The 24,409-nt window shown below is 45.6% G+C and overlaps 1 protein-coding gene across 1 annotated transcript in view; it reads left to right on the forward strand.

Annotated features, from left to right (window-relative positions):
• Positions 1 to 1,050: 1,050 nt before the first annotated feature.
• The window catches only part of LOC120023563 (spectrin beta chain, erythrocytic-like), a 75,267-nt gene continuing 51,908 nt past the window's right edge, over positions 1,051 to 24,409 (forward strand). The window contains exons 1-9 of the mRNA XM_038967593.1: positions 1,051 to 1,198; positions 15,008 to 15,159; positions 16,665 to 16,838; positions 19,306 to 19,409; positions 19,789 to 19,869; positions 22,330 to 22,445; positions 22,665 to 22,777; positions 23,024 to 23,211; positions 23,409 to 23,526. Coding sequence (XP_038823521.1) covers positions 1,051 to 1,198; positions 15,008 to 15,159; positions 16,665 to 16,838; positions 19,306 to 19,409; positions 19,789 to 19,869; positions 22,330 to 22,445; positions 22,665 to 22,777; positions 23,024 to 23,211; positions 23,409 to 23,526 — 1,194 coding nt within the window. The remainder of the gene's footprint in view (positions 1,199 to 15,007; positions 15,160 to 16,664; positions 16,839 to 19,305; positions 19,410 to 19,788; positions 19,870 to 22,329; positions 22,446 to 22,664; positions 22,778 to 23,023; positions 23,212 to 23,408; positions 23,527 to 24,409) is intronic.

The following is a 24,409-nucleotide window of genomic DNA, read 5'->3' on the forward strand; positions in this document are numbered from 1 at the left end:
GAAATGCGTTCCAGGTGGCTACCTCATGAAGCTGGTTTAGAGAATGCCAAGAGTGTGCAAAGCTGTCATCAAGGCAAAGGGTGGTTACTTTGAAGAATTTCAAATATAAAATATATTTTGATTAGTTTAACTCTTTTGTTGGTTACTACATGATTCAATGTGTTATTTCATAATGTTGATGTCTTCACTATTATTCTACAATGTAGAAAATAGTAAAAATAAAGAAAAACTCTTGAATGAGCAGGGGTGTCAACTTTTGACTGGTACTGTATGTTACAGGATTTCTTCCATTGAGATTTGTGTTTTATAGTACATTCAGACCAGCTTCTCATAGGTCTGCGTGGATGAATGATGTTGTGATGTTTTGGTTTGAAGTTGTTGTCAGTTATAATACTTCACAAGGCTGTCTGTGACAGTCTATCTGAGTAACACTTACAACTACTGCACTTTACAATCTTGACATGCTCATTTACCTTTCAACATTCATTGGTAATGGCGCTTTGGATAAAGATGTATATAAATCATTGTTAATTATTATCACCTTACAGTTTCCCTCTTCCAGACGTCCTGCCTGTGTGTGAGGTCCATACTGATCCTCCTCATCTCCCTCCACCACTCCTCACTCGTCCTCCTCTCCCTCCACCACTCCTCCTCCTCCTCCTCATCTCCCTCCACCACTCCTCACTCGTCCTCCTCTCCCTCCACCACTCCTCCTCCTCCTCCTCCTCATCTCCCTCCACCATTCCTCATCCTCCTCCTCCTCATCTCCCTCCACCACTCCTCCTCCTCCTCATCTCCCTCCACCACTCCTCCTCCTCCTCCTCCTCTCCCTCCACCACTCCTCCTCCTCCTCATCTCCCTCCACCTCTCCTCCTCATCCTCCTCTCCCTCCACCACTCCTCCTCGTCCCTCCTCTCCCTCCATCACTCCTCACTCGCCCTCCTCTCCGTCCACCACTCCTCTTTCTCCTTTCCCAGAGCAGCTGAAGCGGTCTCCAGCCCCGAATTACCTCACCCAGCCACCGACCCCACCGCCACACTGGCTGCAGCCATGACGTCCACCACGGACTTTGACAACGTTGAGATCACTCAGCAGTACAGCCGCATCAACACACGCTTCGAGCTGCTAGGAGAGGAGCTGGACAATGACAACAGCTCTGCAAGACTGTTTGAGAGGTCACGCATCAAAGCCCTTGCAGGTGACCTAGGGGTCAAACATGGGGCGGGCTGGGGTGTGTTCTGTTGGATGGGGTGTGTTCTGTTGGATGGGGTGTGTTCTGTTGGATGGGGTGTGTTCTGTTGGATGGGGTGTGTTCTGTTGGATGGGGGGTGTTCTGTTGGATGAGGGGTGTTCTGTTGGATGGGGTGTGTTCTGTTGGATGAGGGGTGTTCTGTTGGATGGGGTGTGTTCTGTTGGATGGGGTGTGTTCTGTTGGATGGGGTGTGTTCTGTTGGATGAGGGGTGTTCTGTTGGATGGGGGGTGTTCTGTTGGATGAGGGGTGTTCTGTTGGATGGGGTGTGTTCTGTTGGATGGGGTGTGTTCTGTTGGATGGGGTGTGTTCTGTTGGATGGGGTGTTCTGTTGGATGGGGTGTGTTCTGTTGGATGGGGGGTGTTCTGTTGGATGGGGTGTGTTCTGTTGGATGGGGTGTGTTCTGTTGGATGGGGTGTTCTGTTGGATGGGGGGTGTTCTGTTGGATGGGGGGTGTTCTGTTGGATGGGGTGTGTTCTGTTGGATGGGGTGTGTTCTGTTGGATCAATCAATCAATCAAGTTTATTTTATATAGCCCTTCGTACATCAGCTAATATCTCGAAGTGCTGTACAGAAACCCAGTCTAAAACCCCAAACAGCTAGTAATGCAGGTGTAGAAGCACGGATGGATGGGGTGTGGATGGGGTGTTGGATGGGATGGATGGGGTGTTCTTTCTCTTTTGGGTCATTCTCTGTCACCTGTCTTGAAATCAGCTTTCAAATAAGAACATGTGAAAGGTGGCATTGGCAGAATACTGTCTAGGCTTGTTTGTGCTATGTGGTGTGTTTTATAAAGTCTACCTGATAGTTTTGAGCCTCATATCATCATGTCTGAGTTTGTCTGCAGCCACATCCCCCAGCAGAGCAGCTGAGACTGATCATACACTCTCTCTCTCAATTCAAGGGCTTTATTGGCATGGGAAACATATGTAGATAATAAACAACTGAAATAAACAATAAAAATGAACAGTAAACATTACACTCACAGAAGTTCCAAAATATTAAAGACATTTCAAATGTCATATTAATCTCTCTCTCTCTCTCTCTCTCTCTCTCTCTCTCTCTCTCTCTCTCTCTCTCTCTCTCTCTCTCTCTCTCTCTCTCTCTCTCTCTCTCTCTCTCTCTCTCTCTCTCTCTCTCTCTCTCTCTCTCTCTCTCTCTCTCTCTCTCTCTCTCTCTCTCTCTCTCTCTCTCTCTCTCTCTCTCTCTCTCTCTCTCTCTCTCTCTCTCTCTCTCTCTCTCACATACACACACACCACACGCCCCTAGAGTTGCTGGGATCATTTGCACATTTCCAGAATGCTTCAGTGTGAGCGATGTGGACAGCTGCCCTCCCTTAAGTTCTGGTAAAAAGTAGTGCGCTATATAGGGAATAGGTTGCCATTTAGGACGTAGGACGTCTGTCTCCTAAATGGCAGCCCCCATAAGTGGTATGCTAATGGGAGAGAGTGTGTGGTTATTGGATGTCAAGGACTCTACTTTCTTTTGGCCATTGGCTGTACTGATCTCTATCTCTCTTTAGCTTTCTCTTCAAGCTGTTGGTTGTTCCCAGTCTGTCTGTCTCTTTAAAAGAGGAGAGAGCCTCTGTGTGTGAGCTAGCTAGCTGGTGTTATGTTGCTGTACTGATGTCTCTGTAATGCAGTCAGATTTTCCTGTCACAGACAGAGAGGGAGGGAATGAGAGAGAGGGAGAGACAGAATGAAAGAGAGAGGGTACGAGAGAGAAAGAGAGAAAGTGGGGGAAGAGAGAGAGAGAGAAAGAGGGAGGGAATGAATATGAGGGAATAATGTCTGTTACACATCAGTATTGATGTACAGCTTGTGAACAGAGTATGATCTATGTCTACTGTACCAACATACACCACCAGTACATGCTCATACTCTCCTCTCCGATGTTGGGAACCCCTTCTCTGATCCACTTCGGTGTATAGATATTCACCCACTGACTAAAACATGTAAAACATGTATGATCACTGAGTCATGTAAAAACGATAAGCCCTCCATCCTACACTTCCCATGGTTATTTCATGGCTGTGTGGGGAGGAGAGGGGATGCACAGCCTTGTCAGGAACACACATGTAAAGCCTGGGACATATTGTATGCATGGCTGGTGCGCTGGAGAAAGAACCACTCAGCTGAGTGGAACGGAGTGCGGGATGCGAGAGAGCAGGCAGGTCATTCGTGATACAAGTCAGTATTAGGGGTCAATCCATGTCTGAGGACATTGGGAGATGCAGGAAAACCAGCCACTAGGGGCAACAATGAGCACCGTTTTCTTCATGTATTGTAGTTTTCAGTTTTGCTAGGATGGGGGTGGTGGAGAGGTGTAAGCATCTACCTCTAATTCCAAAGGTACCTCTAATTCCAAAGAAAGTTTTTTTTTATAAATATTTTTGTTTTAAGCCTATCCCAAACCTTAACCCTTACCTTAAACATTCAGAGTTAATGCCCAACCTTAAGAATTCGGAGTTGATGCCTAAACTTAAACACTTCTAAATTTGACATTTGAAACAACTTCCAAATTTGACATTTGATAAACATGGATGAACGTCTAATTCTGACGTGAGATGGTGAGAGCTTGTTGGAGAGAGAGAGCGAATGAGAGCAACATCAGCGCTGAAGTGAGGAGAGAGAGTGAGGGAGGAGGAGGAGAGAGAGAGAGTAAGGGAAGGAGAGAGAGATGAGAGAGAGAGAGCACAGCATCAGTGCTGGAGTGAAAACAGAGAAGGAGTGTGAAAGAGAGACAGAAAGAGAGAGGGCGGGACAGGAGAGAGTGCCAGACAGGAGAGGAGAGGGAACAAGAGACGAGGAGAGAAAAGAGTGAGATCGAGAGAGAGAAGAGGAGAGAAGTGGAGATAAGTGGAGTGCTGCTGAGCACCTCTCATCCCAGCTCTCCGCTCCAGACTCCCTCCACCGTTGGACTCAGGACTCAAGATGAGCAGCCCGTCTCCATGTCTGTTGCGTGCCGTCAGCCAACCCCGGCTCCGAGAGGTCAAGATCAGCCTGAAGACCAGGGAGACCCGGGAGACTAACAGGGAGACGTCCACACCCCTCCGATCCATTGGTGTGACCCTGGGGAGGGACAGGAACAGTTACAGAGAGGCCACCAGGGACCGGGCCATCACCCCAGGGAAAGAGACCCCGCTCCGGGCCACTCTGAGCAGCAGCAACCGCAGCCGGAGCACCCCACCCGTCCACAGAGCCCAGAGGAGGCCAGCGAGGGGTGATGGGAGAACCACCAGGCAGGAGACAGAGCACCAGCCTGAGAGGAACGGGACCCTCCGGGTCATACCCACGTCTGGATCTAGAGACCCTCATCCTCTGGGAAAAGGTCTGGGTCTCTCCCCCATCTCCTGTTTCTCCTCTTCCTCCTCCACCTGCACCCCTGCCAGACGTCAGCAACGCCATGCTCTCTCTCCCCCTTGCCCAGCTTCTCCCCCCACCACCTCCACCTCAGGCAGGAGTATGAAGAAGGCGAGGTGTCTGAGCTATAGCACCTCCAACATCTGCTTCAACTCCATCCTGGATGGACGCTTCAGGCAGCTGCAAGGTAAACTACTATCCAGGCTGGTCTGGGGCTGGGGGTGGTGATGGTGTTGGTGGGATGGATGAATGCTTCAGGCAGCTGCAAGGTAAACTACTATCCAGGCTGGTCTGGGGCTGGGGGTGGTGATGGTGTTGGTGGGATGGATGAATGCTTCAGGCAGCTGCAAGGTAAACTACTATCCAGGCTGGTCTGGGGCTGGGGGTGGTGATGGTGTTGGTGGGATGGATGGATGAATGCTTCAGGCAGCTGCAAGGTAAACTACTTTCCAGGCTGGTCTGGGGCTGGGGGTGGTGATGGTGTTGGTGGGATGGATGAATGCTTCAGGCAGCTGCAAGGTAAACTACTTTCCAGGCTGGTCTGGGGCTGGGGGTGGTGATGGTGTTGGTGGGATGGATGAATGCTTCAGGCAGCTGCAAGGTAAACTACTTTCCAGGCTGGTCTGTGTATGATGGTGTTGGTAGTGGGTTGGACTCTAGCTACAAGTTGCTGTCCAGGTCCAGTCTGGGGCTGGGGGTGGTGATGGTGGTGGTGGGTCCACAGTCCACCCTCTCTAACTTTAGGGTTAGTCTTGCAGTGATGGTGATGGTGGTGGTGGGTCCACAGTCCACCCTCTCTAACTTTAGGGTTAGTCTTGTAGTGGTGGTGATGGTGGTGGTGGTGGGTCCACAGTCCACCCTCTCTAACTGTAGGGTTAGTCTTGCAGTGATGGTGATGGTGGTGGTGGGTCCACAGTCCACCCTCTCTAACTTTAGGGTTAGTCTTGCAGTGATGGTGATGGTGGTGGTGGGTCCACAGTCCACCCTCTCTAACTTTAGGGTTAGTCTTGTAGTGGTGGTGATGGTGGTGGTGGGTCCACAGTCCACCCTCTCTAACTTTAGGGTTAGTCTTGCAGTGATGGTGATGGTGGTGGTGGGTCCACAGTCCACCCTCTCTAACTTTAGGGTTAGTCTTGTAGTGGTGGTGATGGTGGTGGTGGGTCCACAGTCCACCCTCTCTAACTGTAGGGTTAGTCTTGCAGTGATGGTGATGGTGGTGGTGGGTCCACAGTCCACCCTCTCTAACTTTAGGGTTAGTCTTGCAGTGGTGGTGATGGTGGTGGTGGGTCCACAGTCCACCCTCTCTAACTGTAGGGTTAGTCTTGCAGTGATGGTGATGGTGGTGGTGGGTCCACAGTCCACCCTCTCTAACTTTAGGGTTAGTCTTGCAGTGGTGGTGATGGTGGTGGTGGGTCCACAGTCCACCCTCTCTAACTGTAGGGTTAGTCTTGTAGTGGTGGTGGTGGGTCCACAGTCCACCCTCTCTAACTGTAGGGTTAGTCTTGTAATGGTGGTGATCTGTCCAGATCATCCCTCCCACCCCTCACCTCCAACCCTACAGGGGTTACAGAAGAGAACCCTTCCCATCCCTCTCTCTGTGTTCGGGACAGATTTAGGTGGAGGAGGGGTTGATGGGGAGGTCTGGCTTGCGATGCGAGTGAGCGTGTGGGCGGTTTGATTGCTCCTGCTGTCGTGACGAGCTGGAGAGTCAAGGGAAGTGCCGTGACATTCCACGGTAGCGTAGTGGCACTTTAAAAAAAAACATGTATTTGTATTTATTTTCAGGAAGCAGAGGCTGTGTCCCAACTGTTCGCTGGGTTTCATCTGAATATTTCATGAAGCAAAAGGTTGTACTGTGGTTTCCTTTTCCCCTGCCAATCAAAGCAGGCCAGTGTTGTAATCTTTTATTCGTGGAATAAGAGTGGGATTGATTATGTATTAACACTATCTTGACACCCTGTTGTCTTATTACCTGTCTACCACCCGTACCACTCACCTTGTACTCACCAACTATTTTCAGCTGACATTATCAAAATATGATGTAACATAAACACTAGCTACAGTATTCATTTGGTTTCTTTTCTTCTGATGAGCTATGTGACTCTCCTAAGCTCTTCAGAAACTCTATGTTCAGATAACTGTGTGGAACATCTATTAAATAATCCATCCCCTCCTTTCCTCTCCTCCTAACTTCCATTTTTTCTCTCCGTTATTCGATTTTCTAAGAGAGCGGTTGTCCATCACTCTTGAATTTACATTAGCTTTAGCTAGCCAGCTCCCCGATGACGGGAACACATTAGTGAGGATGAGAGAGGAGGAGAGGAGGACAGGAGAACATGAGGACATGAGGACAGGAGGAAAGGAGGAAAGGAGGACAGGAGGACAGGAGGACAGGAGGACAGGAGGAAAGGAGGACAGGAGGAGAGGAGGACAGGAGGAGAGGAGGAGAGGAGGACAGAAGGACAGCAGGACAGGAGGACAGGAGGAGAGGAGGACATGAGGACAGGAGGACATGAGGTCAGCAGGACAGGAGGAGAGGAGGACAGGAGGAGAGAAGGACAGGAGGACATGAGGACAGCAGGACAGGATGACAGGAGGAGAGGAGGACAGGAGGAGAGGAGGACAGGAGGAGAGGAGGACAGGAGGACATGAGGAGAGGAGGACAGGAGGACATGAGGACAGCAGGATATGAGGACAGGAGGAGAGGAGGACAGGAGTAATAAGAAAGGAAGCCAGCCTCTACTGTCCAATGATTCAGTGGATTCTGAAACACATGATGTAATCAGGCACTGTCTGCTCTCTCTCTCTCAATTCAATTTAAATTATATCTCTCTCTCTCTCAATTCAATTTTAATTATCTCTCTCTCTCAATTCAATTTAAATTCTCTCTCTCTCTCTCTCTCTCTCTCTCTCTCTCTCTCTCTCTCTCTCTCTCTCTCTCTGTTTCTGTTTATCTCTTCTTCATCTCTACTGCTTCATATTGATGTATGATTTGTTAACCTATGTCTTTGTTATTCCATCATTCATTTTGTCAGTGTTATGTCTTTCTGTGTTATCTTCATGTTATCTCTGTGTTATCCCCATGTTATCTCGGGGGTTATCTCCATGTTATCTCTGTGTTATCTCTGTGTTCTTCTGTGTTATCTGTGTGCTATCGCTGTGTTATTCTGTGCTCTGCTACAGTACCAATGTGTGTCTGTTACAGTACCAATGTATCATAAATTGTACCTTTCTGCAATGCATTGTTTATTTACCTCTAGTTTGTCTCTGTCCTCTCACCCTGCTCCCATGCCAAACTCCTGCAGCAAGCTCCTGTGTAGAGTTGAAATAATGTCATTCTAAAAAGTTTCCTCCACTGCCTGGGTAGGTGTTGCTTAGCTGTGCTGGGTGCCTCTGCTGCCCAGGTGTGTCTCTGTCAGTCTGTCCTCTCATCAACCATGCTCCACACCAGACCCAGACTCCTGCAGCACTCTTCCCGTGAACTAAACTGGTCAGGTTGTAAGGTTGTATTTTGGTTATAGAAGGTTGTAAACTGGTTGTACATGTTTTTGGGGTAAACAGAGGGGGAGACAGTAGGAAGGGTGGACGATGTGGGAATGTTCAATCTCCCACAACCGATCTCTGGTGGGGAGTAGTATATATGTGACTAGCCAGGAATAGCTACGGTTAGCCAGGGTTAGCCAGGGTTAGCCACGGTTAGCCAGGGTTAGCCAGGGTTAGCCACGGTTAGCCACGGTACCTACGGTTATATAAGGTTTTGTTAATGTCTTGTTCTGTCTCTGTCCTGACTTCTGTAGATCCTTTGTTATGTTGTGTTGTGTTGTGTTGTGTTGTGTTGTGTTGGGTTGAGTTGTGTTGAGTTGTAGTTGTATTGGGTTGTAGTTGTATTGGGTTGTAGTTGTGTTGGGTTGTAGTTGTGTTGGGTTGTAGTTGGGTTGTATTGGGTTGTAGTTGTGTTGGGTTGTAGTTGTGATGTGTTGGGTTGTAGTTGTGATGTGTTGGGTTGTAGTTGTGATGTGTTGGGTTGTAGTTGTGTTGTGTTGTGCTGTAGTTGTATTGGGTTGTAGTTGTGTTGTGTTGTAGTTGTATTGGGTTGTAGTTGTGTTGGGTTGTAGTTGTATTGGGTTGTAGTTGTGTTGGGTTGTAGTTGTGGTGGGTTGTAGTTGGGTTGTATTGGGTAGTAGTTGTGTTGGGTTGTAGTTGTGTTGGGTTGTAGTTGTGTTGGGTTGTAGTTGTGTTGGGTTGTAGTTGTGTTGGGTTGTAGTTGTGTTGGGTTCTGTTGAGTTGTGCCCTCTGTCTGTTAGATGGCATGTTGTGTTGAGTTGAGCTGAGTTGAGCTGTGCTGTAGTTCTGTTGGGTTGTAGTTGTGTTGGGTTGTGTTGGGTTGTGCTCTCTGTGTGTTGTAGTTGTGTTGGGTTGTGTTGGGTTGTGCTCTCTGTGTGTTGGGTTGTGTTGGGTTGTGTTGGGTTGTGCTCTCTGTGTGTTTTTGTGTTGTATTTGTGTTGGGTTGTGCTTTCTGTGTGCCTGTAGTTGTGTTGGGTTGTGTTGGGTTGTGCTCTCTGTGTGTTGTAGTTGTGTTGGGTTGTGTTGGGTTGTGTTGGGTTGTGTTGGGTTGTGCTCTCTGTGTGTTGTAGTTGTGTTGGGTTGTGTTCTGTGTGTTTTTGTGTGTAGTTGTGTTGGGTTGTAGTTGTGTTGGGTTGTAGTTGTGTTGGGTCGTTGTTGTGTTGGTTTGTGTTGTGTTGGGTTGTATTGGGTTGGGTTGTATTGTGTTGAGTTGGTTTGTGTTGTGTTGAGTTGTGCCCTCTGTCTGTTAGATGGCATGTTGTGTTGAGTTGAGCTGTGATGTAGTTCTGTTGTGTTGTAGTTGTGTTGTGTTGTGCTTTCTGTGTGTTTTTGTGCTGTAGTTGTGTTGGGTTGTAGTTGTGTTGGGTTGTAGTTGTGTTGGATTGTAGTTGTGGTGGGTTGTAGTTGTGGTGGGTTGTAGTTGTGTTGGGTTGTAGTTGTGTTGTGTTGTAGTTGTGTTGGGTTGTAGTTGTGGTGGATTGTATTTGTGGTGGGTTGTAGTTGTGTTGGGTTGTAGTTGTGGTGGGTTGTGCTCTCTGTGTGTTGTAGTTGTGTTGGGTTGTGCTTTCTGTGTGCCTGTAGTTGTGTTGGGTTGTGTTGGGTTGTGCTTTCTGTGTGCCTGTAGTTGTGTTGGGTTGTGTTGGGTTGTGTTCTGTGTGTTTTTGTGTTGTATTTGTGTTGGGTTGTGTTGGGTTGTAGTTGTGTTGGGTTGTAGTTGTGTAGTTGTGCTCTCTGTGTGTTGTAGTTGTGTTGTGTTGTAGTTGTGTTGTGTTGTAGTTGTGTTGGGTTGTGTTGTGCCCTCTGTCTGTTAGATGGCATGTTGTGTTGAGTTGAGCTGAGTTGAGCTGTGCTGTAGTTCTGTTGTGCTGTAGTTCTGTTGTGTTGTAGTTCTGTTGGGTTGTGCTTTCTGTGTGTTTTTGTGTTGTAGTTCTGTTGTGTTGTAGTTGTGTTGGGTTGTGCTTTCTGTGTGTTTTTGTGCTGTAGTTGTGCTGGGTTGTAGTTGTGTTGGGTTGTAGTTGTGTTGGGTTGTAGTTGTGGTGGGTTGTGCTCTCTGTGTGTTGTAGTTGTGTTGTGTTGTAGTTGTGTTGGGTTGGGTTGTGTTGTGCCCTCTGTCTGTTAGATGGCATGTTGTGTTGAGTTGAGCTGAGTTGAGCTGTGCTGTAGTTCTGTTGTGTTGTAGTTCTGTTGTGTTGTAGTTGTGTTGGGTTGTGCTTTCTGTGTGTTTTTGTGCTGTAGTTGTGCTGGGTTGTAGTTGTGTTGGGTTGTAGTTGTGTTGGATTGTAGTTGTGTTGGGTTGTAGTTGTGGTGGGTTGTAGTTGTGTTGGGTTGTGCTCTCTGTGTGTTGTAGTTGTGTTGTGTTGTAGTTGTGTTGGGTTGGGTTGTGTTGAGTTGTGCCCTCTGTCTGTTAGATGGCATGTTGTGTTGAGTTGAGCTGAGTTGAGCTGTGCTGTAGTTCTGTTGTGTTGTAGCTGTGTTGTGTTGTAGTTGGTTGTAGTTGTGTTGGGTTGTAGTTGTGTTGGGTTGTAGTTGTGTTGGGTTGTGCTTTCTGTGTGTTGTTTTGTTCTATTCTCTGTGTGTTGTTGAGTTGTATTATCTGGGTGTTGTTGTGTTGTATTCTCTGTGTGTTGTTGTGTGGTATTATCTGTGTGTTGTTTTGTTGTATTCTCTGTGTGTTGTTGAGTTGTATTATCTGTGTGTTGTTGTGTTGTATTCTCTGTGTGTTGTTGTGTTATCTGTGTGTTTAGTTGTATTATCTGTGTGTTGTTTAGTTGTATTCTCTGTGTGTTGTTGTGTTGTATTCTCTGTGTGTTGTTTTGTTGTATTCTCTGTGTGTTGTTTTGTTTTATTATCTGTGTGTTGTTGTGTTGTATTATCTGTGTGTTGTTTTGTTGTATTCTCTGTGTGTTGTTGTGTTGTATTCTCTGTGTGTTGTTTTGTTGTATTATCTGTGTGTTGTTGTGTTGTATTATCTGTGTGTTGTTTTGTTGTATTCTCTGTGTGTTGTTTTGTTTTATTCTCTCTGTGTTGTTGTCTTATATTCTCTGTGTGTTGTTGTGTTGTACTATCTGTGTGTTGTTGTGTTGTATTATCTGTGTGTTGTTTTGTTGTATTATCTGTGTGTTGTTGTGTTGTATTATATGTGTGCTGTTGTGTTGTATTATCCGTGTGTTTAGTTGTATTCTCTGTGTGCTGTTTTGTTGTATTATCCGTGTGTTGTTGTGTTGTATTATCTGTGTGTTGTTGTGTTGCGTTATCCGTGTGTTTAGTTGTATTCTCTGTGTGCTGTTGTGTTGTATTATCCGTGTGTTTAGTTGTATTCTCTGTGTGTTGTTGTGTTGTATTCTCTGTGTGTTGTTTTGTTGTATTCTCTGTGTGTTGTTGTGTTGTATTATATGTGTGTTGTTTTGTTGTATTCTCTGTGTGTTGTTGAGTTGTATTATCTGTGTGTTGTTTTGTTGTATTATCTGTGTGTTGTTTTGTTGTATTCTCTGTGTGTTGTTTTGTTGTATTATCTGTGTGTTGTTGTGTTGTACTATCTGTGTGTTGTTTTGTTGTATTATCCGTGTGTTTAGTTGTATTCTCTGTGTGTTGTTTTGTTGTATTCTCTGTGTGTTGTTGTGTTGCGTTATCTGTGTGTTGTTGTGTTGTATTATCTGTGTGTTGTTGTGTTGTATTATCTGTGTGTTGTTTTGTTGTATTATCTGTGTGTTGTTGTGTTGTATTATCTGTGTGTTGTTGTGTTGTATTATCTGTGTGTTGTTTTGTTGTATTATCTGTGTGTTGTTGTGTTGCGTTATCTGTGTGTTGTTGTGTTGTATTATCTGTGTGTTGTTGTGTTGTATTATCTGTGTGTTGTTGTGTTGTATTATCTGTGTGTTGTTGTGTTGTATTATCTGTGTGTTGTTGTGTTGTATTATCTGTGTGTTGTTGTGTTGTATTATCTGTGTGTTGTTTTGTTGTATTATCTGTGTGTTGTTGTGTTGCGTTATCTGTGTGTTGTTGTGTTGTATTCTCTGTGTGTTGTTTTGTTGTATTCTCTGTGTGTTGTTGTGTTGTATTCTCTGTGTGTTGTTTTGTTGTATTCTCTGTGTGTTGTTGTGTTGTATTCTCTGTGTGTTGTTTTGTTGTATTCTCTGTGTGTTGCCAAAACTATAACTATACCAGGCAGGACTCAACCAGTCCTGCCTGCCCCCAAGGTCCATGCCACTATGACTCAGGCTAGAAGGCTGGTTAGCTGGTGCTCAGTGGGACTGCCAGGCAGGGCTATGGGAAAACCGCCTGGCTCTGGCTCTCTCTGGCTCTCTGACTCTCTGGCTCTCTGGCTCTGGCTCTCTGGCTCTCTGGCTCTCTCTGGATCTCTCTGGCTCTCAGGCTCTCTGGCTCTCTCTGGCTCTCTGGCTCTCTGACCATCTGGCTTTCTCTGGCTCTCTGGCTCTCTCTGGCTCTCTGGCTCTCTCTGACTCTCTGGCTCTCTCTGGCTCTCTGGCTCTCTGACCATCTGGCTTTCTCTGGCTCTCTGGCTCTCTCTGACTCTCTGGCTCTCTCTGACTCTGGCTCTCTCTGACTATCTGGCTCTCTGGCTCTCTCTGACTCTGGCTCTCTCTGACTATCTGGCTCTCTCTGACTCTCTGACTCGCTGGCTCTCTCTGACTCTCTGGCTGAGTAAAGGGAAAATCCATCAGCATCATTAAGTCATGTGGCTTGTGGCTGTCGCTCACTGGAGTCAGAGAGTGGACGGGTCTGGAGACCAGGGAGGAGTAGCAGCATGTCAAACACACCAGAGTATTATTCAGCCTTGTTGTTGTACTGAGACAGCCTTGGCCTGGCTGGCAGGACGATGCCAGCCTGGAGAATGTGTACACTCAAACACACCAGAGCCAGTAATCCTCAGGCCAGTATGATGTCACACATCCCTAAGGATCCCTACGGGTCAAAATTAATGCACTATGTAGGCAATAGGGTGCTATTTGGGACGCAGATGGTGCCGTTGTTTTGCATGTTTTAACTGTCATTACTTTTTAAATTATTTTGGGGGGGGTTCCACATGGATGTTGTGCAGTTGGCAGTGTGTGTCGTAGCTCTTTGTTATTTACCAGTGAGGAGACAGAATGGGACATGACTAATTTAACGATACTGCCTAGTCTCTTATGGAGTACAGGACTGTATAACATGGCCGTAGATGACAGATGTGTTACATTTTCACAATGCATAGAATAGATAAGAGAGCAATGATATAGACTTTATCCCCTTTTTATGTCATTCACCTTGCCCTCTCCTTTAGCTGTGTGTTCTCCTTCTTTCACCCTTCTTCTCCGGGTTACCTGTCTCTCTCTCTCTCTCTCTCTCTCCCTCTCCCGCTCTCCCTCTCTCTTTCTCTCAGTGGGTGTTGCCCTTCTTCTTATCCCATGCCTCCCTCTCTCCCTCTCTCTCTCCAGCTCACTCTTCCCTCTCTCTCTCTCTGTCTCTATCCTTCCCTCTCTCGCTCTCTCTCCTTTCTTCCCTATCTCTCTTTCTCTCCTCTCTCTCTCTCCCTCTCCCTGTTCTCCACAGCCTGAGGGCCTGAATCATTTATAGAACAAGCCATTAAGGATGCAGTATTTTGCACTGTTATATTTGGGACCAGGGATAAACATGGTACAAGCATTAGGGGGAGGAACACATGCAGGCAAGCAGGCAAGCAGGCCACACACACACACACACACACACACACACACACACACACACACACACACACACACACACACACACACACACACACACACACACACACACACACACACACACACACACACACACACACACACACACACACACACACACATTTACACTTGACTGAGTCATATACAGCACAATGTAATTCATTTAAGCACATGGATATTGGTTGTTGAGTAGGAGGCACATCTGTCAGTGTCTTCGTCCCAAATGGCACCCTATTCCCTATGTAGTGCAGTTCTTTAGACCAGAGCCCTAATGGGCCATTTGGGACATAGGCAGTGTTGAAGGGGGCTTTAAAGTGTGACTGTGAGCTCCTGCTGCTAACCAATAGGGAGACATAATGCCACCAGGTGGGTAGTAGTCAGCCCAGGCTGGTCTCATAGACTAGACGTAACATAGTAAATGAAAATCCAGGACACTCAATTTACATTTGGTATGGTTACATACAGTACATAAGACAGAAGGTTACTTAATTAAGGCAAAAATGAAAGGAGGGTGGTTGGTTGGGTGGATGGGTGGGCGTACACTCTTAGAAAAAAGGGTTCCAAAAGGGTTCTTTGGCCATCCCCATAGGAGAACCCTTTCTGGGTCCAGGTAGAACCCTTTCTGGTTCCAGGTAGAACCTTTTCGGGTTCCATGTAGAACCCTCTGTGGAACCAAAAGGGTTCTTCAAAGGGTTCTCTTATGAAAATTTGCAACAAATTGTATGAGTTGCAATTCGTTACATATTATACGAAATTGATGATGGGCTACCACAAATTAATAGTGTCCTGGATCTGTATTTACTATGTTACGTCTACCCATGAATCCAGGTTGGTAATACACAAGTCACAGTGCTGCAGACATTCTTACGCTCAGAGTAGGATCATACTTTAAAGACTTTACTTACTAAGGCCTTGTGGATTCTCATGTCTATTCTCAAGCTTCAAAAATTAATTGCACACTCATGCACACACACACATTTTCATACATCATACACTCCACAGTGTTCTGCCTAGTGGTGCTTGTTTGAATGATTCCCAAATAAGTAAACCGGTAACTAATAGGTTATTGCTGCGTTATTACTGTGTAATCTGGTGATATCTGACCTACTTCCCTGTATTCTCCTCCTCTAGATGAGCGTGAAGCAGTCCAGAAGAAGACCTTCACTAAGTGGGTCAACTCCATCCTGTCCCGGGTCAGCTGCCGGATCTCTGACCTGTACCTGGACCTCAGGGATGGACGCATGCTCATCAAACTACTGGAGCTCCTCTCTGGAGAGAAACTGGTACCTGGGTATATCTGTGTGTGTGTGTGTGTGTGTAGTGTGTGTGTGTGTGTGTAGTGTGTGTGTAGTGTGTGTGTAGACTTAAGTATTCAGACTCTTTACTAAGTACTTTGTTGAAGCACCTTTGGCAGCGATTACAGCCTCGAGTCTTCTTGGGTATGACGCTACAAGCTTGGCACACCTGTATTTGGGGAGTTTCTCCTCTCAAGCTCTGTCAGGTTAGATGGGGAGCTTTGCTGCACAGCTATATTTAGGTCTCTCCAGAGATGTTCGATCAGGATTAAGTCCGGGTTCTGGCTGGGCCACTCAAGGACACTCAGAGACTTGTCCCGAAGCCACTCCTGCGTTGTCTTGAATGTGTGCTTAGGGTCGTTGTCCTGTTGGAAGGTGAATCTTCGCCCCAGTCCAAGGTCCTGAGAGCTCTGGAGCAGGTTTTCATCAAGGATCTCTCTGTACTTTGCTCCTTTCATATTTGCCTCGATCCCGACTAGTCTCCCAGTTCCTGCCGCTGAAAAACATCCTCACAGCATGATTCTGCCACCACCATGCTTCACCGTAGGGATGGTGACAGTTTTCCTCCAGACGTGACACTTGACATTCAGGCCAAAGTGTTCAATCTTGGTTTCATCAGACCAGACAATCTTGTTTCTCATGGTCTGAGAGTCTTTAGGTCCCTTTTGGCCAACTCCAAGCGGGCTGTCATGTGCCTTTTACTAAGGAGTGGCTTCCGTCTGGCCTGATTGGTAGAGTGCTTCAGGGATGGTTGTTCTTCTAGAAGGTTATCCAATCCCAACAGAGGAACTCTAGAGCTCTGTTAGAGTGACAATCAGGTTCTTGGTCACCTCCCTGACCAAGGCCCTTCTCCCCCGATTACTCAATATGGCCGGGCAGCCAGCTCTAGGAAGAGTCTTGGTGTTTCTAAACTTCTTCCATTTAAGAATGATGGAGGCCACTGTGTTCTTGGGGACCTTCAATGCTGCAGACATTTTTTGGTACCCTTCCCCAGATCTGTGCCTCGACACAATCTTGTCTCGGAGCTCTACGGACAATGTCTTCGACCTCATGGCTTGGTTTTTGCTCTGACATGCACTGTCAACTGTGGGACCTTATATAGACAGGTGTGTGCCGATCCAAATCATATCCAATCAATTGAATTTACCGCATGTGGACTCCAATCAAGTTGTTGAAACATCTCAAGGATGATCAATGGAAACAGGATAGACCTGAGCTCAATTTCGAGTCTCCATACTTTTGTAAATAAGGTGTTTCTGTTTTTAATCTTTTATAAATTTGCAAAAATGTCTAAAAACTTGTTTTTGCTTTTTCATTATTGGGTATTGTGTGTAGATTGCTAAGGATTTTTTTTATTTAATCAATTTTAGAATAAGTTTGTAACGTAACAAAATGTGGGAAAAGTCAAGGGGTCTGAATACTTTCCGAAGGCACTGCAAATAGCCACACACTACACATGATCTCCCTCTCTCTCCCTCTCTCCCTCCTTCCAGCCCAAGCCCACTAAGGGCCGTATGCGGATCCACTGTCTGGAGAACGTGGACAAGGCCCTGCAGTTCCTCAAGGAGCAGAGGGTCCACCTGGAGAATATGGGATCATACGACATCGTCGACGGCAACCACCGCCTCATCCTGGGACTCATCTGGACCATAATTCTCAGATTCCAGGTGAGTTAGGATTCTGCTTCTTCTAACTAACCACTGAAACAACACAGGTTACAAAATGACCTCAATTTAAACCACCTGGTGCATGCCTGGTCCCAGATCTGTTTGTGCTTTATAGCCAACTTCTATGTCCCGGTGGAAAGATAGCACAAACTGATCTGGGACCACCAGCTTAGGTGATCTAATCACTAAAGACAACACTGGTTACACAATGAACTAGAATTCAACATAAATCCCCTCTACCTGGAGCTGTATACAGTCTTGTTTCAGCCAACAGCCATCTTTATCTGGTGTTAAAACTAAAACCACATCCCAAACAAAACACCATGTCTGTTTGATTCTTTTATCTGGGCTGAAACAGTGATTATTTTTGAACAGGCTGATACAGTATTTATTTTTAATTTGACATTGTACTGTTATTTTTAGCTTTGCTAGTTCAAACAATATGGCCTAGTTGCTGCATTATTCAATCCATCAAGGAGGAGAGGAGAAAATAGAAAAGAGTTGACTAGCTAGCCTCTGTCTGCATCCCTACGTAGCGTCAGAACAAATGGAGGAGAAGAGAAGCAAAGTGGTGCTAAATTTAGCCTCTGAGGAGCCGTACGTCTCACAGATAGAATCCCTGTTTTAATTACTGACAGTGTGTTGGTAGTTGGTGGGAAGATGGTAACCTTGATAATTTACAGATGTAACATGCCATGCTCTATCAATTTAACCAAGGTTTCAATTAGATACTAGATCTAGTATTAGCTTCTTTTTTTAAAACCTTGTTTTAACTTGTTTTACCCTCATTACTAATAAAATATACTCTTCATATTTTAACCTAAAATAAGAAATAGGCAGTTTATGTCTAAACATTCTCCCATTCTAAAATATACAATATGTACACTATACACTGCATGTTGTCACGGTTGTGTGGAGACACGGACCAAGGTGCAGCGTGATTAAAGTTCCACATCTTTATTTACGCAAAACTTCCAAACAAAAAGAAACAAACAACGAACCGTGACATCAGAGGTGCCACATGCACTAACTCAAAACAATATCCCACAAAACACAGGTGGGAAAAAGGCTACCTAAATATGATCCCCAATTAGAGGCAACGATTACCAGCTGACCCTAATTGGGAACCATACCAAGCACACCAACATAGAAATACATATACTAGATTACCCCCTAGGCGTATTTGACATGTGTCACGAGCCCTTGGTTCTCTATGGTGTAGTAGGTCAGGGCGTGACACATGTTAAATACGCCGAACACAACAGGTGTAGACCTTACCGTAAAATGCTTACTTACAAGCCATTAACCAACAATGCTGATTTTTTTTTTGAAGTAAGAAAATATATTTTTAGGGCCTTCCTCTGACATCACCTGTTATAGAGGTCCTGGATGGCAGGACGCTTGGCCCCAGTGATATGATTGGTCTTATGCACTACCCTCTGTAGCGCCTTGCGGTTGGAGGCCGAGCAGTTGCCATACCAAGCAGTGATGCAACCAGTCAGGATGCTCTCGATGCTGCAGCTGTAGAACCTTTTGAGGATCTGAGGACCCATGCCAAAGCTTCCTGCCATCCAGGACCTCTATACCAAGCGGTGTCAGAGGAAGGCTTTAAAAATTGTCAAAGACTCCAGCCACAATAGTCATAGATTGTTCTCTCTGCTACCGCATGGCAAGTGGTACCAGGGCGCCAAGTCTAGGTCCAAGAGGCTTCTAAACAGCTTCTACCCCCAAGCCATAAGACTCCTGAACATCTAATCAAATGGCTATTTGCATTGCACCCCCCCCCCCCCCCCCCCCCCCCCCCTTTACACTGCTGCTACTCTCTGTTATTATCTATGTATAGTCACTTTAACAACTCTACCTACATGTACATATTACCTCAATTACCTCAATTACCTCGACTAACTGGTGCCCCCGCACATTGACTCTGTACCGGTACCCCCTGTATATAGTCTCGCTATTGTTATTTTACTCCTGCTGTTTAATTATTTATTTATTTAATTTCTTATTCATATTTTTTTTAGGTCTTAATTTGATATCAAATATTTTTCTACTTGTTGTTTATTTTGTATTTTTTAAACGTTAATATTTGTATTTATTATTATTTTTTTAGCTGCGTTGTTGGTTAAGGGCTTGTAGTTAAGCATTTTCACTGTAAGGTCTACACCTGTTTTAAGGGCTTGTAATTAAGCATTTTCACTGTAAGGTCTACACCTGTTTTAAGGGCTTGTAAGTAAGCATTTTCACTGTAAGGTCTACACCTGTTGAATTCGGCGCATGTGACAAATACAATTTGATTTGAGTTGAATAGGCGTTGTTGTGCGCTCTTCACAACTGTCTTGGTGTCCGTCAACATGTAGGTTTTGTTATGTCTGTTTTGTCTCCACGTAAGACCTATCTAGTCTAGTGTAAATTCCATATTCATTGCTGTAGTTGAGTCTCTGTCCCTCCTGTCCCTGTCCGACAGATCCAAGACATTGTGGTGGAGATGGGACAGGTAGACGGGACTCAACGGGAGAGCCGCACAGCCAAGGACGCTCTGCTACTCTGGTGCCAGATGAAGACTGCCGGGTGAGTAAAAAAAGGCGAATCCAAAGCAATTTCCAGAAACTGTCAGTATTGACAGAGAAACTTGGTGGCCCATGTGACAATAGAACCCACATAAAGAAATGAGAGGCCCACACACAGAATATTGCTACTCCCCATCCCCTATATACAACACTTCAACATATATAGGCCTTCAAAGTCTTTGTCAGGTCAGTAGAACCCACAGCCCTGATCTTGCCAACACCATGCTCTAACTCACTGAGACATTGGAACCACAAAAGGATAAAGCCAGGTTCATTGGAGATTAGTGTATCTTATTAGTCCTGTTAGCTACTGGGATCAGTTTGTGATTGAGGTCAGTCCGGGACATTGACTCTTTGTCCTTCCTGTTGTGTTTCTACAGATATCCAAACGTAAACATCACCAACTTCACCACCAGTTGGAAAGACGGCATGGCGTTCAGCGCTCTCATACACAAACACAGGTAAGAAAAGATAGAATCACATATCATGCACAACAGCTGTGCCAGAATGATATCATTGGTTACAACCTGGTTGTAACAGAACCATATACACTATATATACAAAAGGACACGCATTCAAATTAGTGGATTCGGCTGTTTCAGCCACACCCATTGCTGACAGATGTATGAAATAAAGCACACAGCCATGCAATCACCATAGACACATATTGGCAGTAGAATGGCCTTATTGAAGAGCTCAGAGACTTTCAACGTAGCACCGTCATAGGATGCCACCTTTCCAACAAGTCAGTTTGTCAAATTTCTGCCCTGCTAGAGCTGCCCTGGTCAACTGTAAGTGTGGTTATTTTGAAGTGAAAAAGTCTAGGAGCAACAACGGCTCAGCCGCGAAGTGGTAGGACACACAAGCTCATAGAATGGGACCGCCGAGTGCTGAAGCACGTAGTGCGTAAATAAAATTTGTCCTCGGTTGCAACACTCACTACCGTGCTCCAAACTGCCTCTGGAAGCAACGGCAGCACAATAACTGTTCGTCGGGAGCTTCATGAAATGTGTTTCAATGGCCGAGCAGCTGCACACAAGCCTAAGATCACCATGCGCAATGCCGAGCACCGACTGGAGTGGTGTAAATCTCGCTGCCATTGGACTCTGGAGTAGTGGAAACGCGTTCTCTGGCGTGATCAATCAGACTTTACCATCTGGCGGTCCGACGGATGAATCTGGGTTAGGCGGATGCCAGACGAACTTAGTTCCAGTGAAGGAAATCTAAACTCTACAGCATACAATGACTTTGTAGACGATTCTGTGCTTCCAACTTTGTGGCAGCACTTTGGGGAAGGCCCTTTCCTGTTTCAGCATGACAATGCCCCCGTGCACAAAGCGAGATCTGTACAGAAATGGTCTGTCGAGATCAGTGGGGAAGAACTTGACTGGCCTGCACAGAGCACTGACCTCAACCCGATTGAGCACCTTTGGGATGAATTGGAACGCCGACTGCGAGCCAAGCCTAATCGGCTAAAATCAGTACCTGACCTCACTAATGCTCTTGTGACTGGAAGCAAGTCCCCACAGCGATGTTCCGACATCTAGTGGAATACCTTCCCAGAAGAGTGGAGGCTGTTCTCTCTTTTCTCTCTCTCTCTCTCTCTCTCTCTCTCTCTCTCTCTCTCTCTCTCTCTCTCTCTCTCTCTCTCTCTCTCTCTCTCTCTCTCTATTTCTTTCTTTCTTTCTCTCACTTTCTTTCTCTCCCTGTCTCTCTCTCTCTCTTTCCCTCTCTCTCTCCTTCCCTCTCTCTCTCTCTCTCTCTCTCTCTCTCTCTCTCTCTCTCTCTCTCTCTCTCTCTCTCTCTCTCTCTTTCTCTTTCTCTCTCTCTCTCAATTCTATTCAATTCAATTGAAGGTCTTTATTGGCATGGAAAACATATGTTTACATTGCCAAAACAAGTGAAATAGATAATAAACAAAAGTGAAATAAACCCCCCAAAAAATCACAGTAAACATTACAATCACTAAATTTCCAAAAGAATAAAGACATTTCAAATATCATATTATATCTACATACAGTGTTGTAATGATGTGCAAATAGTTAAATTACAGAAGGGAAAATAAATCAATGTAAATATAGGTTGTATTTATAATAGTATTTGTTCTTCACTGGTTGCCCTTTTCAGGTCACAAATCTTGCTGCTGTGATTGGACACTGTGGTATTTCACCCAATAGATATGGGAGTTTATCAAAAATTGGATTTGTTTTCGAAATCTTTGTGGATCTGTGTAATCTGAGGGAAATATGTGTTTCTAATATGGTCATACATTTGGCAAGAGGTTATGAAGTGCAACTCAGTTTCCACCTCATTTTGTGGGCAGTGTGCACATAGCCTGTCTTCTCTTAAGAGCCAGGTATGCCTATGGCGGCCTTTCTCAATAGCAAGGCTATGCTCACTGAGTCTGTACATAGTCAAAGCTTTCCTTAAGTTTGGGTAAGTTACAGTGGTCAGGTATTCTGCCACTGTGTACTCTCTGTTCAGGGCAAAATGGCAATCTAGTTTGCTCTGTTATTTTGTATTTTTTTTCCAATGGGTCAAGTAATTATCTTTTTGTTTTCTCATGATTTGGTTGGGTCTAATTTTGATGCTGTCCTGGGTCTTTGTGGGGTCTGTTTGTGTTTGTGAATTTAGCTATGGAAGGTTTGGGAATCGCTTCCTTTTAGGTGGTTGTAGAATTTAACGGCTCTTTTCTGGATTTTGATCATTAGCGTGTATTGGCCTAATTCTGCTCTGCATGCATTATTTGGTGTTTTACATAATACACTGAGGATATTTTTGCAGAATTCTGTATGCAGTCTCAATTTGGTGTTTGTCCCATTTAAAAAAAATCTTGGTTGGTGGGCGGACCTCAGACCTCAAAACCATGAAGGGCAATGGGTTCTATAACTGATCCTCATTGTTATGTCTCTCTCTCTCAGACCAGACCTGGTGGACTATAGTGGCCTGAAGAGGTCCAATCCAACCCATAACCTTCAGAATGCCTTCAATGTAGCAGAGCAGACGCTTGGAGTAACAAAACTGTTAGACCCTGAAGGTGAGTGACAATGTGCTGTTCCCTCAATCTAGAACTAAGAACCGGTTTCCTGGACCCAGATTAAGCCGAGTCATGGACTAAAAAGCATACTCAATGGAACATCTCAGTAGAAAATCCTTTTCAGTCCAGGACCCTCTGGTCGGGAAACCGGCCCTTTCAGGTCTTTATGGGCTGAGCTCAAGGTGAACTTCTAGTTCTGACTGTCTGTCTGTATTACAGATGTGTTCACAGAGAACCCAGATGAGAAGTCCATCATCACATACGTTGTGGCTTTCTACCACTACTTCTCCAAGATGAAGGCATTAGCGGTGGAGGGGAAGAGAGTTGGCAAGGTGAGGATGGGAAAAATAATGTACTGTGTTTGTGTGTGTGTGTGTGTGTGTGTGTGTGTGTGTGTGTGTGTGTGTGTGTGTGTGTGTGTGTGTGTGTGTGTGTGTGTGTGTGTGTGTGTGTGTGTGTGTGTGTGTGTGTGTGTGTGTGTGTGTGTGTGTGTGTGTAAATCAGTTTATGCATTGTTTCATGTGACAGTATTACACCCTAGTGTTTGAGTAACCTAACCCTCTGTATCCATCTTCTAGGTACTAGACCATGCCATAGAGACAGAGAAGATGATTGACAAGTACGAAACCCTGTCGTCAGACCTGCTGATATGGATACAGCAGACCATCATCGTCCTGAACAACCGTAAACTGGCCAACTCTCTGACTGGGGTCCAACAGCAGCTCCAATCCTTCAACTCCTACCGCATAGTGGAGAAACCACCCAAGTCAGTCACATCAACCTGCCGTATTACTATATGGCTCAACTAGGGTTGCACAATTCCAGAAACGTTCCCTAAAAAAAATCTAGGTTTTCCAGAAATTCTCCAGGATTCTTATGACTTGGGAATTTTTGGGAATTTCCCCCATCTTTTAAAATAATACATTGTGGTTCTGACACATTGTTTTGTCTGTGATGTTCCAGGTTCCAGGAGAAAGGTAATCTGGAGGTGCTGTTGTTCACCATCCAGAGTCGTATGAGAGCCAACAACCAGAGAGTCTACACCCCCAAGGAGGGGGCTCTAGTGGCTGATCTCAACAGGGTGAGGAATATAAACCTGCAGGAATACTAAAATGAAGGGAGGTTTAACCTAGTGGGCTGGTTCAGGACTTACTTACGCTATGGGGCGTCATCGGAATGCACGGATGGAGGAGACCGAGGCAGTAGATCGAGCACTGGGTGATTTATTCATGAACAAAGACACAAGAATGACTGAATCTTAACAAAGTCCTACAGTAGCCTGTTGACAGTGAAATAAACTGTCCATGTCTGTGCATCTCTCTCTCTCTCTCTCTCTCTCTCTCTCTCTCTCTCTCTCTCTCTCTCTCTCTCTCTCTCTCTCTCTCTCTCTCTCTGTCTCTCTCTCTCTCTCTCTGTCTCTCTCTCTCTCTCTCTCTCTCTCTCTCTCTCTCTCTCTCTCTCTCTCTCTCTCTCTCTCTCTCTCTCTCTGTCTCTCTCTCTCTCTCTCCCTCTCTCTCCCTCTCTCTCTCTCTCTCTCTCTCTCTCTCTCTGTCTCTCTCTCTGTCTCTCTCTCTCTCTCTGTCTCTCTCTCTGTCTCTCTCTCTCTCTCTCTCTCTCTCTCTCTCTCTCTCTCTCTCTCTCAATTCAATTGAATGTCTTTATTGGCATGGAAAACATATGTTTACATTGCAAAAACAAGTGAAATGTCTGTGTCTGTGCATCTCCTCCCGTTGGAATGCACCGGATTTGACAGTTCTTGCTGTGAGATGTTACCTCACTTTTCCACCAAGGCACCTGCAAGTTCCCGGGAATGGCCCTAGCCCTCACCCTCCGATCCAACAGGTCCCAGACGTGCTCAATGGGATTGAGATCCGAGCTCTTCGCTGGCCATGGCAGAACACTGACATTCCTGTCTTGCAGGAAATCACGCACAGAACGAGCAGTATGGCTGGTGGCATTGTCAT

The sequence above is a fragment of the Salvelinus namaycush genome, chromosome 28 (assembly GCF_016432855.1).
Source record: "Salvelinus namaycush isolate Seneca chromosome 28, SaNama_1.0, whole genome shotgun sequence".
NCBI lineage: Eukaryota > Metazoa > Chordata > Actinopteri > Salmoniformes > Salmonidae > Salvelinus > Salvelinus namaycush.